This window comes from Filicampus tigris, chromosome 12 (genome assembly GCF_054856515.1).
Source record: "Filicampus tigris isolate MCC_2025a chromosome 12, RoL_Ftig_1.0, whole genome shotgun sequence".
Lineage (NCBI taxonomy): Eukaryota > Metazoa > Chordata > Actinopteri > Syngnathiformes > Syngnathidae > Filicampus > Filicampus tigris.
This window is the reverse complement of record NC_141228.1, coordinates 23,938,183-23,956,294: the sequence shown is the minus strand read 5'-3', so window position 1 is coordinate 23,956,294 and position 18,112 is coordinate 23,938,183. Positions and strand designations below refer to the sequence as shown.

Here is an 18,112-nt window from a genome sequence, read left to right as displayed (position 1 = left end):
CGTCTCTCGTCCAGGTGTTTCTCATTGTCTCGCCAGTATGCCTGTATTTAAGTTCCTAGTTTCGATCGTTGTCGCTGTCATGTTGTTTTGTTTCTCCCACTGTTGTGTTTTGTTTCCTGGTGTTTCTTTGTTATATTGAGTGTTGGATTTCTCAGGACCTTGTCCATGCTGTTTTCTTGTGAATAAATATTTTGTTCAGTATACGCCCTGCGCCTCCCTGCGTTTAGTTCCTCTATCTTGCAACCATGACAGAGAAGGCACTGGCAGCAAGTTGGCCTTTGCCTACTCCGCATATCGTTGGTGTCGGGCCAAATCCTCCCAAGTCACATTTTGGTGAATTGCATTTTTTTTTTTTTTTTTTTTTTCAAAAATGGATACTCGATCTTAAGTGTTGAAAATGGCTTCCTTCTCTTTCACGTTGCAATACGGGTTGAACAAACTTGGCGGGTCTCCTGAAAAGGGAGCTATACGGCTTTGGCCTGCAGCGATATGCCGTCACACAGTACAAGGTGACATTGCAAGTTCTGGGCAGTCGTGTGCCTTCCGGCGCCGCGCATGCTACTGTGTCCATTTTCTGCCTCAAATATGAACCATCACTTTGCAATATCTGGCAACGTACGTCGGCCACGCCGCATTCAAACGGTTTTGAAAGGGCACAAAGTGGCACCAAACTACCTCATGTTTTTCTGCTTGGACATTTTCCGGCATAGAGGCAAAGATCCGGTTGGGTTGGCTGGGTGAGGGCGGAGGTTGCCGCAGTGTGCGTGCGTGCGTGCGTGCGTGCGACGTGCCGCTTGGCCAGCGACTGTTGGATGCTGGTCGTCATGGTGAGGCGGCCGCCGCGCTTGCCTCTTCTCATGCGCCGAATCAAGCAGATGGCGCGAACCCTCGGCCTAATAAATGTTTTGGCCTAATACATCTTTAGTGACGCCGGTCCTGGAAAGTTCCGGACAAACGCATGTGCACAGTATACGGAATATGCATTGCATGTGCTCCAAATTGGAATGCGTCTTGCATCGAAGCGGAAGGAGCTATGTTGTCGTCATTGAGATCGCAATTGTAAACACTTTTCCTCAGCAGTTGCCAAATGTTGTTGCTGCTGCCGTTCGAGCCATCACCGTCATGGCGCTTTTTTTTTTTTTTTTTTTCATTTTTGCTGATGCGCTTTGGCGGACTTCTCAAATGCAATTAGACCGTCGTGTTAATCCAATCCCCAGCGCGGATCGTCCGTGTTGTTTGGCCATCTGCCTGCTGACCTGCCTGCCAGCCTGCATTTCCACAACACATTTGACGGCCAGTCGCACACACGCGGCACATCTGATCCTCGCCGCGATAAGAAAAACAGCCAAACGCAAGGCGACGGGCCTTCCGCTTTTCTTTTTCTTCTTCTGCTTGTCCTCCATATTTGTTTGCATTCACATGGAGCCAGTGGTGTCCTTACTCATCATCATCATCATCATCATCATCATCATCATCATCGGAGGAAGGCAATTAAGATCCGATTTTCATTTGCAATGCCGACCTGGCAGCTGTCAGCAGAGTTGAGCAAAGGCACAAAGGAAAGGAAGAGCGAGCACAAATTTCCGGGAACAATTTTTATTCCAAATGAGAAGACAGAAGAAAATGTCAAGCTACTGTAGATGGTTGCCATAGTGATGAGTGAACTGGAGGGGCCGCGCGGGGGACGGCATGTTCAAACGTGTGCGTCCATGTGCAGGAGAGCGCACGTGTGCGCGTGTACCACTGAAAGGCATCAGAAACGTCCCCAGTGGTCAGCTCACACGATTGTGCCGAGCTTTGTGCGTTTGGTACGCCGCCTCCTGTTCTTGCCGTTTTTCGATGCGGCCCAATAAAATGTTCACCCAGAGAGAGCACAATATTAATCGGTGATGTGATGGGATATCAATTTTGATCGTTGGAAAAGAGCACAAGAAAGCCCTTTGGAAGCCCGGAACCGTCTTCCTTGGAAAAAGGCCCGAGTTGTAAGTCGCACTTGGCGCTGCCACAACATTTGCCGGCGCGAGCGTCTGCGCTTTGACCGCCGAGCGGCTTTTCGGTAGCAAAGCTGCTTTCGTCGAGCTATGCGCCCTTTCCCCTCAACCTGAAGCGCATGTCTTCCGCCGGACGTCTTACTTGAAGTACGGATCGTGCAACGCGGGCCGTCCCCCCGGCCACACCTCGGCCGCTCCTCATCAAGTGCTCCCGCGAGACTTCTGGGCTGCCATTTCCGGTGGTCAAAAGAAGCTTTGCACGTTGGGGACGTTTGCTGGAGTGCGCCTCGTCCTTTTCCGTCTGCGCTTTCCCGACTGCCTGGCTGCTCTTTGGCTCATCTCTTCCCTCCCTGGTGAGCAGGCCAAAGCGTGTGAGGTGAATTTCAACAACCCCACTTGGACGTCGATGCAAACAAACAAACAAACAAGCAAACAAATGTGCGCCGGAGCTCAGCATAGTTGAAGAAAGCGTCCATGCATTTGACTGAAAACTTTGTGAAAATGGCACTTTTTCGTCAACTCGCTAGCAAGCTAAAGAGTCCACCTTTGCTCTTCTTCAAATCCCAAAGTCGTTTGGATCTTCCTTCACTTCCCGTCTGCAAAATTGGGCGGGGCTACGGCGCGTCTTGGCTTAGCATTTGTCACTGCTCGTGGAAAAAGGACCGAATGAGCTTCGTTGCCGACTTTTGGTGGTTATGACAGAGCACGGCAACCCCTTTGGAATTGTTGGATTTTTCTAAAGGGGCCGTGAGGACTTTGCAACAGTCTCGTGTCTAAATCGACCGTACGTATACGACGGGTGAATGCACGTTGTTAGCAGGAGGGCGCATTGAATGTGATTCAGCCTCAGTCACGCATCTTCGCCGGGTGGAAAATAAAAGCGCGACTTGACTCGGACAAATGTCTTCGGCACTACCCCGCTTATTTAAATTGATATTTGGAAAAAAAGGTTGACACACAGCTGTTCGAATGCCAGCTAAATCACGTGCAAAGCTTTTCCTCCATGAACCAGCAGCAACCCGTGCAACTTGTGCAACTTGTGCTTTGCGTTCGATTGGACTTTTGCGTTTTGCGCTTTTCTGTCCGTCCCGTTCGGCGATCGCGTCCGCGCCCGCTCGTCGCGCGGGTCCCCCGAGTCGTCCAGTCGGCTCCCTCGGCCGCACGCGTCTCGTCGGTGGCCTGTATTTGGCTTTTCTGCTTTCTGTCTGTCCTTGCGGCTTCGTTGTCAAGTGGGCTTCAGCTCCCGTCACGCCGAGCCTTTTGTTGCTGCCAACCGCCTCCTTTTGCACCTCTGTTGATTTTGAATTTTGGATGAATTCTCGTTTGCCCTTTTGTTGTTTGGAAGTCATTTTTGGAGCGCTTCCCTGCAATTGGGTCCCCAACCTCGCCTTCCCATCACACTGTGAACGATGCATACGCCGAAAAGTATGCGTCTAAGCCTAACCCTCACAAATCCACTGGTTTCTCCTTGAGTGGCGCGTGTTTGGTCGTAAGATATCTTTCAAGCTGCAGTTGTGTCATGCATTGGATGCTGCAGGCTTGGCTCCACAGCACCCACCGAGGACCACTGGAGGAAAGCCACGTGCCATCGGTGGAACTCGGTTGTGCCGCGCTCAGCGAGCGGTGAAGACCTATTTTTCTTTTTCTTTTTTCCCCTACTCCATTTTTAGATGTGAAACGGGATGCGGCTTGATCCTCTTCAGCATTGTTGATTAAAATGCCAGCGCTTTAACATGCATCACCTGACATTTCCACGGGCTAGTTCAATAGTAAGAGGCGGCAGACAGTGGTGTCGTCTTTCACACGAAGTTGCTGAATGACACCAGCAAGAAATGATTGTGGCTTTACACCCGGCTAGATGAGAGAGTTCCTCTTCCACCTGTGTCCAAGACTCACGAGTCAGCCTATTTTTGTTCCTGACAATGGCCACGTTTGCATTTGTTGGGATCAAATGCCTGATGGGAATAAAACGGCTTCATGTACACATCGGACGCGATCGAGCCCGTTCCCATCAAGATTTTATTCCGAAGGACAGAGCTAGTTTACGCCGATTGGTAATCCGATCGTTATTCCGATCTTTTGGACCAACCCGTCTTTAGCGCACGTCTGTGACTTTGCTAGAGGCGTTTCTGTTAAACCCGGAAGCTGGTTGAAGCAGAGCCGGTCTGATTTTGTTTGATGTTTGATTCAATCAAGTTTGGAAGAAAAAAAATAGCAGCGCTAGCAAAAGACGTGGCGGTCACAAGACTCACCTGGTACAAGACGCGTGAGCTCGACGTAACAGCGCAAATGGAAACGCAGGCACGTGTGCCTCCAACACACTCACACGCACACACTTCCGAAGAGTAGCCCGTGCTCCAGGTGTGACATTGGTGTGCACTGGCCCATTTGAAGTGGAAATGTGCTTCAGCCCTCACCCTTCGTGACTGTAATTGGGAAAATTGCAGTCTGGTTACCCCTGCTCACCTGCTGCCAATTTAGCAATGAGCCATTCCTGTGGAGACAAAAATGTAGTGGGGAAAAGCAGCGTTTAGTTTTTTTTTAAATTTTCCTGGGAGGTGATGGTCAACTGTTTGTGTCTTTTGATATTTCTGCCAGGCTCTTTCACGCTCGGTGTAAAATACACGTCTGATTTTGGTGCATGAGGATAAGACTTGTTTTGGATTTGCATCCTCCCAACCCTAACCCTAACCCTAGCCCTACGAGTTGATACCTCAGAGACAGATTAGATGACGTGGAGTGGAACGCAAAATGCTGTGATTCTATGTTGACATTCCAAATTTTCAGTGCACGTCAACCCTAACCCTAACCCTAACCCTAACCCTAACCCTAACTCTAACTCTAACTCTAACCCTAACCCTAACCTTAACCCTACCCCTACCCCTAACCCTAACCCTAACCCTAACCCTAACCCTAACTCTAACCCTAACTCTAACCCTAACCCTAACCCTAACCCTAACCCTAACCCTAATTTTGATTCTCTTAACCCTAATTCTTAATATAACTCTAATTTCTAACACCTATCTCTACCCTACGCTCTAGTTCGGTCATTTTTTCCAAAAATAAACAAGTAAATACAAATAAAAATACTATAAAACAGAAAAAACAAACAAAAATATATATAAAACTGTTAAAATAATAAAGACATAAAGTGTTCAAATAAGGTTGATTTAATAACAATATATATGTGGTTTGCAAAACTTGGTTATTTGTTTTAGCAAAGTTTCATTTTTGTTTCCACTTTTTGTGGACGCCATTGTTTTTCTATGGGACACACACATTGGTTTGGTTTTGTTCAGTCAGTCTGAACGGAGACAAGGAAGAGACAACATCAGCAGTTAATACAGTGTGCTAAAAACCTGATGAAGGCTCCTAGATGAGCCGAAACGTTGTTGGGGCACACTAGTTTTTGATTAATCATTTTTTGACTGTTTATGTCTGTTTGTTTCATTTCTTTTCTGTTTATGATTAATTAAATAGCAAAGGCTACACCTATTAAAAATAAATATAAGTATAAAATAATAACTTATTATAAATAATACTACTAATTAGTGATTACTAAATATTGAAAAGAAAAAAATAACAACAAAACCAAACAAGAGAAGATGGACGGCGGCTGGACCGAAGTCCGATATGGGCGACGTCGCCAGCCCGCACGCCGAGACAGGGATGGTGGTGCTGGGAGGGGCCCGGGGTGGATGGACAGTGCGCCTCCCTCCCGCTCCAGGAGAGGGGAAAGATTTCCCTATCCTACGAGGGGGAGGGCTCAGCCCTTTTATCCTAACCCTAACCCTAACCCTAACCCTAACCCTAACCCTAACCCTAAGGCTAACCCTAGCTCTCGCTAACCCTAAGACACCAGCAGCCCTAACCCACATGGTATTTTGTCTCAGTTGCTTAGGCACATTGAAGCAAACAGCAGGATTGAAACTGTCAAAACTATTTGTTGAATCTTCACATCCTTGTGCATATTCCTGTTGTGCATCCGTGGTGGATACGTATCTTGACACCAGAGCCGGTGTGGAACGGTTCAGACGGACGCCCATTTTGTGGACGGAGAGACGGACGACGAGAAGTCTTTTACAAAGGACCAACTAAGCAAGGACGGAAGTGGGTTTTCGCGCGTCCCTCTTCTCGTCCCTAACCGGGTCAAGTACCGACTCAATGTGTTGTGTTGGGTTCTTTTAAAAAGCAAGAAAAAAGCTGATTTTGGATGAACATTTAGCACGTGATCCCTTTGCGTGCCAAGTATGTCCTTGTGTGGGACATCTTGAGACCGTAAAAATCTCGACCAGCGTATACATTTAAACAAATGGGAAGTTGGAAGTCTTTGCTTCCTCTTGAAATAACCTTGCATTATTTTGCAAGAGTTGTTTTATAAAAACTGAAAATGTCTTGCGTTAAAACGCAAAAGTGATGCGATAAAATGCAATGGTATTGTGTTATTACTCAAGCGGAAATATTCTGGTGATGTCCCCTGGCTTTCTCCGCGTCATCATCATCATCATCATCATCATCATCATCACAATGGACGGTGATTGAAAGTATAAAATCGTTGATTGAATCCCGCAAGGCCGTCAGAAGAGTTGTCGGAGTTGTTCATCGACAAGACTGGTCATTTGTTGCTCCAGGTGTGCTCCCTTTTTCCGCGGCCGTGTCAAAAGGACGTGGGTCGCTTCCGTCGGCTCGCTCGGCCTCTCCTGCAAATGCCGAGCGGGAGCCAAATGGGACGGAGACATACTTTTCTTGACCGCTGGACGTACGCGGGCAACATTGTGGACAGGATGACCAACATGTGAGTGACTTGCACTTGGTGAGTCCATACCAACCTGCCGATGATTTCAAAATACTTCACGTACTGCACACTGCATGTACAGGCGTTATCCGATCCACGCTAGAATTATTATTACGTACGCGCCCCGCCCATCTGTCTATTTTGTAGTGATCAATGTAATTGAATGTGCAGGAACATGTTTGAATTGTTTTTATGCGAGCGACTCACAGAGGATCTCTTCAAATTTAGTGGCCAGCGCCGGCATCCTCGATGACTTCCAGTTTCCGGCAGCACCCCGCATCCCCTTGCATTCAAATGGCCTAGTTGCTATGGCAACCCATACGGCAGCATATCGTTCTCCTTTCAGAATTGCAAACACGATCAATTAGTGATGACGTGGCGACGTGATGCGCATGACTCAAATCCAGATCAGCTTTTCTTCAGACCGACTGGCCTTTACGTACCTGCAGTGGGCGTGCGCGCGCGCGTGCGTGCGTGCGATCGAGGCCACGCACGGAAGGGCCCTATTTTCATGCCCAGCTCGGGTCTAGCGCAAGGCGCAGTCTAAGCGTGCGCGCTGCTTTCTTTTGCTCTTTTCCTTGACTCACACAGGTGGAAGAAGGCGGGAGAAGGTGTTTGCGCCATTGTGCGAGCATCTCACCCTCAACCGTGACAAAAAAATACGTCGAAATTGCTCCAGAAAATGAGAAAGCTGCCCCTCAATCAAGTCATTGATTGGCAAAAGTGCTCCACAAAGAAACAAATAACTTTGAGTTCCTGTTTTTCTTTCGGGAAGCTGGGCCACTGCCGAGAGCGAAAACTTTGTAGACAAAAGGACAAGCAGTCCACCTCCATTGCCTTGCGTGTGTGTGTGTGTGTGTGTGTGTGTGTGTGTGCTAATGATTCAATAATGACATAGTTGTTGAGGTAAAGGACCAAAGATGGAGCAGGAGTTGCGCAGGCTCAGACGGGCCAACTGTCCAACTGGGACTGCAGCTCAGCTCAGCTTTGGCAAGTCTGTGTCCAGAAGGTCCGGAAGGTGCGAAAGGTCCGGAAGGTCCGGAAGGTCCGGAAGGTCCGGAGCCCCTCTGCTCGACGGGGGCCATGACATCACTCTTCCGAGGTGCAGGACGGCCTGTCGGCCCGTGCGGCATTTGTGCCGATCAGCAGCAAGAAGCGCAAGACTGAACTTTTCAAAAGGACGTTCGGTCAAGTTTTCTGCGCCTCTCCTTTTCTTCGGCACGCACCACAATGGGAACATTTAGAATTGAATCATTTCTTCTTGATCGATTCCTTGGCCAAATTTGGGCCGGCAACTTGCAAGTTAAGACATTTGGCTGGGGGTGGCAGTGAGCAAAGAGCGAGGACGGCGGTGCAGAGTGAAGCGCCAAATGCCAATTGCCATTATTAGCACCATTTATCATGTCCAGGTTCCTGAGCTCAGTTTTTGCCTTCTCTTGTCATTGCGTGTGCGTGTGTATGCACAAATCACTGACTTTACATCAATAGCGCAGAGAGAGAGAGAGGGGGGGGGCCGAGGTGGGGGCAGCGAGAGACAGAGAGAGACGGGGGGGGGGGGGGGGGGGGGGGGGGTCGGGGGAGTTCTTTACTCCGCGGCGCAGATTTGTCCTTGGAAATTGTAATGCCGTAGTTCTTTCAGCCCCAGGACACTTTCATCTCGGTGCAAGGTCTATTATCATTATTATTTTCTTTGATTTTTTATTTTTTTTCATGAATATAGATTTGGATCTCGGAGTGATATGCAACCTCCACGGAGATTTTTGTAATCAGCACGGGAGCAGCGAGATTAAGGCTAAAATGGTAAGATCTTGCATGAAGGGCAGCTGCTGCAGTGTCGGCGTTGTTTGTTTTGTTTTTGTTTTGTTTTGTTTTTGCATCGTGCTTGAAGCGCGCAGCACGCGCGGCAGCTCTTGCAGACACTCGTCGGGATCTTGCGCCGTGTGTCTGTTGGGATGTGTGCAGGTTGATGGTTCGCTTCCATTGCACTCCCTCAGCGCGATTTTGTGCAGCAGCAATACAGACAGATGACTCCATCCTGTTATTAGGGGGGTAGTTGGGGGGGGGCAGTGCACTATCCGATGTCTTCTGTTCGTTTGGAAAAGCGACTTTATTTATTGATTGATTTACTGTCGCATTTTTGTCAAGGTTATGCTTCTAGGCTTGAAATGATTCTGGTGTTGTTCATCATTCCCCACGGAATGATATCCGTCCATTGTTTTGGAGCTGAGCCCCCAGCCGACAATTCAACGATGTGTTGTGCAAGACAAAATTGCCCACAGTCAAGAGGGGTCGCGAGAAGACGGAGCAATTGATTTTCCGTGTCTGTGAAGTACGCACGTTGCAAATCAAGTACGTATGTCCAAAATGTTCGCAAATGGCGTCGTGTCTTCACAGGTCTTGAAAGCTTGCTTCTGGAGCAACCCTTATCCTTGCATAATGGCTGTCATGACTGAAGTTTGGAACTTGAAACAAATGACGTTGATTTCATTCAAGATATCCTGCAGTGCATCTTACACAATAAATGTATCTACTCAAAGGATTGCGTTATACGGCGGGCGGTTTTGCTCTTCGGTTAACCGCCCGCTTAGCGTTTCCGAGCAAAGTCAACTTGGTGCCTTCTCAGTGTAAGGGCGGTCGAAGGCGTTGCCAAAGTGAAGGCAAATGACAAACACGCGTGCACGTGTGAAGTGACTTTTTGCACATTTCCGCTCCGCGAAGGGAAGGTGGAAGGTAGAGTTCCAGCTGACCGCGGCTCAAAGAGCACCCTGGACTGAAAACTGGACATTAATTGAGCATTGACACTCACATTCGTACAACTAAAGGCCATTTTCGCACTCTTCAATTACCCGGCCATTCTGAAGGAAAAAAAATCCTTCTAAAGACAGTCCCGAGTGTCAATGCTGTCAAAACCGATCCTCTGATTAAGGTCTTGTGACATTCAAATCAATTTGGCTCTCAGTAATTTTACACCAGAAAAGAAATGTAGGCGTGATGTTCGCTGTTGAAAATGTAGGAACGGGAATTAAGGGGAGTTCTTAAGTCATTCGGTACCAGACATTTTCAAACTCGTGAAATGACGTAAACCTAAATATGTCATTGGGATGGAATGACTTTAAGTAAATGTTTGTACATGATGTCCTCCTCTCTTAATTTTCTGCCTTTTTTTGTATTCTTTAAGCTGTGGGTTCAGTGTTCGGTGTAAGATAAAGAAATCCTTCATTGTGTGTCGTCGTGAGTCGCCTCTGAAAGTCGCAATTATTGGACGCGGCAGAAAACGTTCCCAGATCATGTTTATTTTGCAGGGGGATAAACTGCAGCAAAAATGAAGGAATTGGAACACTGTCCCAACACATTTGGAGGGCGCTATATGCAGTTGAGGTTTTTCCTACTTAACCGGCCGCAAGAAATCATACGAGTTGGTTCAGTCATGTGCTCTTGCCTTTGTCTTCCCCAAATACTCAAGACTACAAGCCATGTCTGCGTCTACGAATCCCGGTCGTAATTGCTAGAGCTAAATTTAGAGCCGGAGGGCTGAGCAGCCCTAGAGAGCGCAGCGCTCGAATAACATGAGACCGGGACGCTTTGGGCCGGGAATCCGGGAAGACGGCGTAGCCATTTTCAAATGGAAGGCGAATGCGATGGGGACAGACGTGCGGATAAAGTGGGACCAGATGAGGAAGGGCCTTTCCCGGCCAGCATGTGGAAAGATCAAGACATATCTCGCGCGTCCCTCCTTCTCTCTGAGGAGAGAGAGCGCCTTGTGCGGCAGCGCCGGCGAGTAATGAGCAAGCGGCGCCCGCCTCGCTCACTCTTGACAATCATTCCTTTGCCTTCCTGAATTCCTCACGAACATCCAATTCGTCTCCTGAGGGAGCTGTCCAGTCTGTTTGTCAGCCACTTTCTCCATCTGACTCTTTTACGGCAACACCACAGTGAGAAGGCGGCCCGTCGTTGACATTGGGCCGTCCGTTTCATGCTCATGCACCTCGGCCATGTTGTCTTGTTGAAAATGAGGCAACACGCACGCACGCACGCACGCACGCACGCACCGACGGGGGCTCGCTGTGCTGGCTCGGTTGTGGAACGATTCTCTCTAGCACCGTTTTGGCAGTCATTGTGTGGCCTTGGCAAAATTGCACACCTCAGTTCACGGTGTGTCATCGCCAAGGCTTCTTTCAATATTCAAGCTTCCGACAAAGCAAAGCGGCTTCATTTCTCGTGCATCATCGAGAAGTACACACTTGCTTTTTAATCAGTCGAATAGAAGACATTTCCGTTCATGCAAGTAGAAAAAAATAAGCAGGAAAAAGGCTCCATAAAGCCTTGTCCAAATTGAAACTCGGCCGTCCTCTCAGCTGTTGCCCCGGACAACAGGGGGGAGGGCTCAAGGGGGGTTGGGGCGGGGGGGGGGGGGGGGGGGGGTCGACCGTTTCCGGCCGGGCTGTAGGAGAGGAGGACAGCCAAGCTGCCGAGTTCTCTTTGGCGGAAAAAGACCGAGTACTCGTTTGTGCTCCTTGGCTCTACTCGTGGCATCAAGTGCCCCCGCCCCCCTCATTCAGCCCCACCCCCTCTCCTCACTCGCCTTCCGGGCCTGCGGCGCCATGACAGGATAAACATTCATTCGAATGCACTCAGGGCACACTTGACAGGCTCGCTGTTCGTTCACCCATCGGAAATGCACACCCACACAATTGGCGCGCTTGCGCCGGGCCCGTCGCAAACCATCCCATCCGACCCACTTCAAATGGATGAAGATGAAAGTTTCAAGGTCCAAACTAAAAAAGGTGACGGAAGCATCCGCGTGACGATCGCGTCACCGTTTAAGAAGCGCAACGACAGCTCGAGCGAGACGCGTGCGGAGCAAAGTCAAGTCGCCAACGTTTTTGTCAACCCAGGCCGACGTTTTCACGGTTGTGCTCTCTCACCTTCCCAATTTGCCTTTGCGTTCAGATCCCGAGGTGAGCCGGCCGGCCGTCCGCGGGCCGTCCCGCTGCGCTCCACTCTTCGGCCGTTGAAAAGGAAAGGAAAGTCACGGCAAAAATGTTCACCGCTCGCCCACTGGTCCGTGCCTTCCTTGTCCTCCAGCTACTGGTAAGCACCAAGGGTCTCGGGCTCGACCTCCGCCGAACATTACGCTGCCGTGATTTGTTGTTGTCTGTTTGCAGGGCGACTCAAAATTGAAGACATAGCGGGAAGGGAAGCCACCCTGAGAAAAATGAGAGGTTGCGGAACGTGTCTGAGAGTTGAAAATGCAATGAGTGCTTTTTCCTCACGCAAAATAACGGGCCCCAACTTTCAAGAGACATCATTTCCCACGCTTTTTACGGAATCAAATGCAACTCCTTGATTGTGTTTCGAACGTCACATTAAAACATTATACTCATTGGCTTTTTCTTCTTCAGAAATGCAGTGCAAATCTCCAAATCCAAATCCTCTTTCGGGCTTGGTTATGTGGGGGGGGGGGGGGGGCGGTGACCCAATCTTCGCCTCTGGGCTCGGCACCACCCGTCGTATTGTTAAGAGGTAGCAGGTGAGGTTTTCTGCCTCGTTGGCACTGGCCTCAGCCGCGCCAAGTCGCCCGACTGTCGGCCAACTGGGCTCAACGTCAATGACTCCCGAGCCCATTCGTATAAATGGAGGATGATCGCGCGCAACATAAGAGGGCTTCGCTCTCTCAAAAGAATCTTCACAGGCACACAAAATGCTGCATTTTGACAGGGAAGTCTTTAGTTTGCGATATCTAAGGCACTTCTCGATGACGCTGTCAACCGGACATGGCAAACGTATTCCTATTCTCCACTTGAGGCCAAGCACAATGACTTGTGGGCAAAAGTCAAAGTAGTCACTCCGCACACGTCAAAGTTGAAAATAATGGCTTCCCAGGAAGGTGAGGCTGGGAGGCGAGGAGCTGCCTGCACCAGGACACCGCGGCGCGTGGCAGTCGCTGAATTGCTCCAGCTCAACACAGCCGCATGCACGTCGGCCGCGCTCGAGCGAAAGCGTCGGCAGAAACTAATGAGGCGTCTTTCCTGCAACAAACGTAAATGCGACTCTCTGTCTGTGTGCGCGTGCGCACGTTGCGTTGGACAGGTGTCCTGCCAGCAGGTCCCCTCCAACTGTGTCATCAAGAGGGAGGAGGAGAAATGCTCCGAGATGATGGCCTTGGATGAAGCTGGCAACGATGCCCAATTTGGTAGGTCCGGGCAAGTGCCAACTAAGAGAGCAATGGCTTCTTTTGCTTTCTATTTTGTCGGTCCGATCAATAGTTTGACATGAGCCCATCACAAAAGAACAACGTGAGACCAACAAGATCAAAGACCCTCCAAAAATCCATACGGGCGGGGCGGGCGGGCTCGGCCCGTACCGAAGCGAGAAAGCGGGAAGACGAAAGCTGCGCATTGTGAGCAGGGATGTGCGTTTGTGTGTTGAGGCTGTCCGTGGCTGTGGGACAACCTGACGTGCTGGCGGCCCGCCAGCGTTGGCCACGTGGTCCACGTCGACTGCCCCGAGCTCTTCTCGCAGTTCGCCGGTGAACGGGACTTTGGTGAGTGCCGTGGACTCCGGACTGTTTGCCAAGAGACTTTGTCCCAATTGTGTCCTGCGTTTGAACTATTTCAGAAAAGGGCAAGACAAACATTGAAAGGTCATGGATGTCATTTGCAAATGAGCGATTCGACCGCGAATTTGCCCGACAGCACGTCGCTATCAACATTGGCAATCCTGTCTTGGCATTGGCAATCCGTGGGATCGCACCAGCGCTAAATGACGCAGTGTCGCAAGGCGTCAGCTTTTCTCAAACGCGCCGTTCAAATGAATGGAGGGAGATGAAAAAGAAGACAAAGTGTGCACGCCACCCGTCCAGTTGTGACCCGGCATTGTTTTCGCGCGTTTACTCCGTTGACCGATGGATTGTTTTCATCGTTTGGGATTCGGACGTGATGCGCGGCGCACTTTGCGTGCGGAAGTCGAGTTGAGTCGGTGTATCGCTTTGATTTGTTTTGCATTTGCAGAGCCGGGGAAGGTCAGTCGCAACTGCACCGAGTCGGGCTGGTCCGAGACCTTCCCTCACTACGTGGACGCTTGCTTGTATGAAGAAGGAAACGGCAGCCATCCGGTTTGTACCCAAGCGGCGAGAGTACACAATAGCCCGGCGCTACAGCGGCCGACGCCATCGGCCTCACGAGTCCGAAAAGGAAACATGGGGACAGAGTGGCCATCTTTGAGAGGCTCGCGACAAACGCGGCGCCGCTTTCCTGTGCTTTTTTTTTCTCAAAATTGCCCCTTTGAATTCCACATTGTGTGGCCCTTTCCCACTCTTTGTGGCTCGGCTCGTCACGTCCAAAGGTTTGCGTCCCCGCCTTTCTTGCAGGACCCGTACTATGTGTCGGTGAAGGCTCTCTATACGGTTGGCTACAGCACATCTTTGGTGTCGCTCACCAGCGCCGTGGTCATCTTGTGCAGGTTCAGGTGAGGAATGGCACTTTGCAGCGGCCTGGGTGTCGCAAGCGACTTTTGCCGTGGTCACGGTCATCTGCTTTGTCTGCAGGAAGCTGCACTGCACGCGCAATTTCATCCACATGAACCTCTTTGTGTCGTTCGTCTTGCGAGCCATTTCCGTGTTCATCAAAGACGGCGTGCTGTACGCCGAGGAGGACAGCGAGCACTGCTTCGTACACACCGTGAGTAGGCCGCGCGGGCGCCGACGCGCCGCCCGCCGGCCGTTCCCGCAAGATGACGTGCCCGTGTGCCCGCCGTGTGCGTTGTTTCTTGCCGGCCTTGAAGCTGGAGTGCCGGGCGGCGATGCTTTTCTTCCATTACTGCGTCCTCTCCAACTATTTCTGGCTCTTCATCGAGGGCCTTTACCTCTTCACTTTGTTGGTGGAGACTTTCTTCCCGGAGAAGCGCTACTTCTACTGGTACATCATCATTGGCTGGGGTGAGGCGGCGACTGACATGACCTGACATGCGCCGCGCCGCGCCTCGTCCTCCCTGCGCTAACTTTGGTGGCGTTCTTCTTCTTCTTCTTCTTCTTCTTCTTCTTCTTCTTCTTCTTCTTCTTCTTCTTCTTGTCTTGCACGAGACAGGAACGCCGACCGCCTGTGTGGCCATCTGGGCGGTGCTGAGGCTGCATTTTGATGAGCTCGGGTATGATCGGGAGACTCTTGAGGCGGGATGTTCCCTGGCTGATTGGGGATCTTGTCTTTCAGCTGTTGGGACATGAACGACAATGCCGCCATCTGGTGGGTGATCAAGGGCCCTGTCTTGGCTTCCATTATGGTGCGTTTTTCTCTGGCAGATGCCTTCTTTTGGCAAAACGACGACGTTGGTGATGTGCCCTTTTCCCCTCCCCCAACAGATCAACTTTGTACTGTTCATCGGCATCATCCTCATCCTCGTCCAGAAATTGCAGTCCCCGGATATCGGAGGGAATGAATCTAGCATTTACCTGTAAGGGTCACTGGAAACATTTATCATAAACACATTTCAAGGGGTGGTCAACCCAAACATGTCTTTTTCAAGACTATGTTCTACGCGGACCCACGAGGGCATTCTGATCAATATTACAGCTCACGTGTTTTCTGAAGCCGATGGGTCGTTACCTGATCCCTGAGCAGCTGTGATGTCATTTTCAGCCGACAGGAGTGACAAAATGGCCGCCCCCCGAGATGGACGGAAACGGATGGATCAATGTTTCAACTAGTGGGCTTGCATAGAACATATTCTTGGACAAAATGTGCTTGGGTTGACTTCCCTTTGAAGGACAGTTCCAGCTCTGCAGCGGTAAAACGCTTCCATGCCAGTGCTCACGTATTCCAGAAATGTAATAATCAGTAGATGATATGGTATTGATCATTCAAGTTGGCAGAAATGCAAATGGCTGCCGCCAATGCCAAAACATTTGACGTAGCGTTCGCAGCATTGCATGAGGACGCATCACGCGATCCATATTTGTCTCGCCTTGGTCAATGTGAGATCTCACCGGTGAGTGCGTGCAAATGTGTCGTACTGCCACGCTGGAACTAAGCGATGCTCTTCTTGCTGTTGGGCAGGAGGTTGGCGCGCTCCACCCTGCTGCTAATTCCTCTCTTTGGGATCCACTACACCGTGTTTGCCTTCTCTCCCGAGAATGTCAGCAAGCGAGAGCGTCTCGTATTTGAGCTCGGCTTGGGATCCTTTCAGGTGACTCGCTCGCTTTGTACCCCCTGCCCCCCCCCCCCCCCCCGCCCCCGGGACGAGTGCAGAGTGCCTTTGAACATTCTCAAGCTTGGTCACTCAATACTCAGGGCACTGAATCGATTGCAACTGGACTGCTCTTGTTGCCTTTGATATTGTCGGAGGGAAATGTCATCTGCTCCTTTCCTGTGTTTTGTACATTTGCATCAACGTATTCACGTTTTCGCATCTCTGTGTCATTTTAGGGCTTTGTGGTGGCTGTCCTGTACTGCTTCCTGAACGGAGAGGTAAAGTAAAATGCTAATTGCTCGTGAAATAGAAATGAACCACAGGAAGTGTACAACACAATCAATTGAGCATCAGAGAAAAGATGAGCTGAAAATGAATTGTTGTCAGTGAGCTACATTGCAAAGGAGGACATTTTCTTGCAGTAGTAGCTACGCATGGGTGTCAACTTATCACGGAGGCGCGAGTGTTGTCCCAGAAGCGACGTTGTTGGGGGCGCCAAGGAGCCGGGCAAGCGGACCCTGGGCGAGGATCATGTTTTACGCCGCCCGAAGCGGGTCATGGAGCCCCTGCTGTGAGGCCGAGCCTGGCGGGGGGCCTCATCGTGGCTCCTCGCCTGCGGGAGGGGCCATCGTCATTTGCGGCGGCACGTCTCGGATTGTGTTTTGGCTCTGGTAGTTGCTGGCCCGAACCTGGCAGACACCAAAGTGTTGTGGGAGTTTGCTGGAAAGCCGTGGCAGAGGCCCACGTCACTTCGGCTTTGGCAAATCCTTTTCATTCGCAGAAAAGGTCTCTATTTTTGTTCTTTTGCATCGATGTTGAAATGAGAGGACAAGCGTCATTCGGGCTTTCGCTTGGTCGCATAGAAAAGAAAAAGTGCTTGGCCACCATCCTGTAGCGAGTACAGACGATGACACACCTTTTAGTCTGGGTCACGCAAATAAAACCATCAACTAAAGCGCACGAAGCGTGTGTGCCGTTAGATGTCGTAATTGCTGGCACGACTTCATTGCACAACACTTGAAATAAGACGAGTAGAAAGGAGCCTTCGACAAGAGGCAATCAAATAGAATGGAGGGAAGCTGAGGGTCCACAATAATAATGACCTGGTGAAGTATGTCCCTCAAGGTGCAATCGGAGATGAAGAGGAAATGGCGCAGTTGGACGGTCAACCGCTACTTTGCCGTGGACCTGAAGCACCGGCACCCTTCGCTGGCCAGCAGCGGCGTCAACGGGGGCACGCAGCTGTCCATCCTCAGCAAGAGCAGCTCCCAGATCCGCATGTCCGGCCTGCAGGCCGACACGCCGGCCCCCTGAGCCGCCTCCCGAGCCGCCTCCCGGGCCGCCTCCCGAGCCGCCTCCCGAGCCGCCTCCTGGCCTCGGCGAAGCCAGCGCGCGCACGCGTCACCCCGCCTCAGCGACCCTTCCCTCGACCCCCGGCCAAATTCCCAGCCCGACGAAAGCGCCGTCAACTCCCGAGCAATGTCTTGCGTCATCTTCAGTCTCCACTCCCATGCCAATCGTTTTGGGCGGCGCTTTGGCAAGGCGCTTACGTCGGGAATATTGCATGACTTTGTCCGCTCGATACGGAGATGGATTGTACTCGCCAAAGAGATCATCGGCGTATCCTCCGGTGTGGACAGCGGCCGCCATGTTTGGCCTCTTTTCTCGCGCACTTTTTGACTTTTGACGCCTAGTTGCCGGAAATGTATCCCTTATAAGAGAAATCCCGACTATCCGTTTAGAGATATTCAATGTGTAGAAGGCTCTTTGTGGTGATAAAAGTCCTCATCAGAAACCATTTTCAAGTGTGCCGTCCAAATTGTGCTTGACCACAAAAGATCTCGCGATGTCTTTCCAGACACCCAAAACTACTCATGCTCAGGTTGCTGGGGGCCACCCGGTGGCCCCTGGAGTCAATATTACGTGCACGGAACGTGTACCGATGTTTGATTCCAAGCGTGTCTTTGGTGTGCTTGTCTCAATCCAACCATTTGAAAGATCTCAGCTTGGTAAGTTTTCAAGAGGCAAATGAAGAAGTCACAACATCTCGCTGGCGTGGGCTCAAAATTTCCTGCGTCACAGTTTGGGACACTTGTTTTGTTATGTTGTTTTGACATATTATTGACCAATCCGAAGCGCTGAA

At 50.5% G+C, this 18,112-nt stretch overlaps 1 protein-coding gene across 8 annotated transcripts; it reads left to right on the top strand.

Moving 5' to 3' along the window:
- The first annotated feature begins 8,366 nt into the window (after window positions 1-8,366).
- adcyap1r1b (adenylate cyclase activating polypeptide 1b (pituitary) receptor type I) lies at window positions 8,367-17,431 on the top strand. Of its 8 annotated transcripts, none has more exons than XM_086047009.1 (13): window positions 8,367-8,586; window positions 11,737-11,877; window positions 12,877-12,979; window positions 13,217-13,330; window positions 13,797-14,253; window positions 14,333-14,465; window positions 14,569-14,722; window positions 14,871-14,931; window positions 14,994-15,063; window positions 15,143-15,234; window positions 15,837-15,966; window positions 16,206-16,247; window positions 17,095-17,431. In XM_086047009.1, exons 2-13 carry the CDS (start codon window positions 11,827-11,829, stop codon window positions 17,281-17,283), a joined length of 1,596 nt encoding a protein of 531 aa, XP_085903135.1. In that variant the 5' UTR covers window positions 8,367-8,586; window positions 11,737-11,826; the 3' UTR covers window positions 17,284-17,431. The 8 variants fall into 8 exon arrangements, 6 of the variants coding, with proteins under 6 accessions (XP_085903135.1, XP_085903136.1, XP_085903132.1 ...); XM_086047010.1 differs by having other exon boundaries at window positions 8,570-8,586; window positions 11,737-12,979; window positions 13,797-13,900; window positions 14,156-14,253; XM_086047006.1 differs by having other exon boundaries at window positions 8,570-8,586; window positions 11,737-12,979.
- Window positions 17,432-18,112: the final 681 nt, after the last annotated feature.

Excerpts from the sequence above, each read along its gene's own strand:
- adcyap1r1b (XM_086047006.1), top strand. The coding sequence starts at position 12,658 with ATGGCTTCCCAGGAAGGTGAGGCTGGGAGGCGAGGAGCTGCCTGCACC. Across the intron at positions 14,254-14,332 it reads GTCATCTTGTGCAGGTTCAG|GAAGCTGCACTGCACGCGCA; the intron begins GTGAGGAATGGC and ends CTTTGTCTGCAG. Across the intron at positions 15,064-15,142 it reads CTGTCTTGGCTTCCATTATG|ATCAACTTTGTACTGTTCAT; the intron begins GTGCGTTTTTCT and ends CTCCCCCAACAG.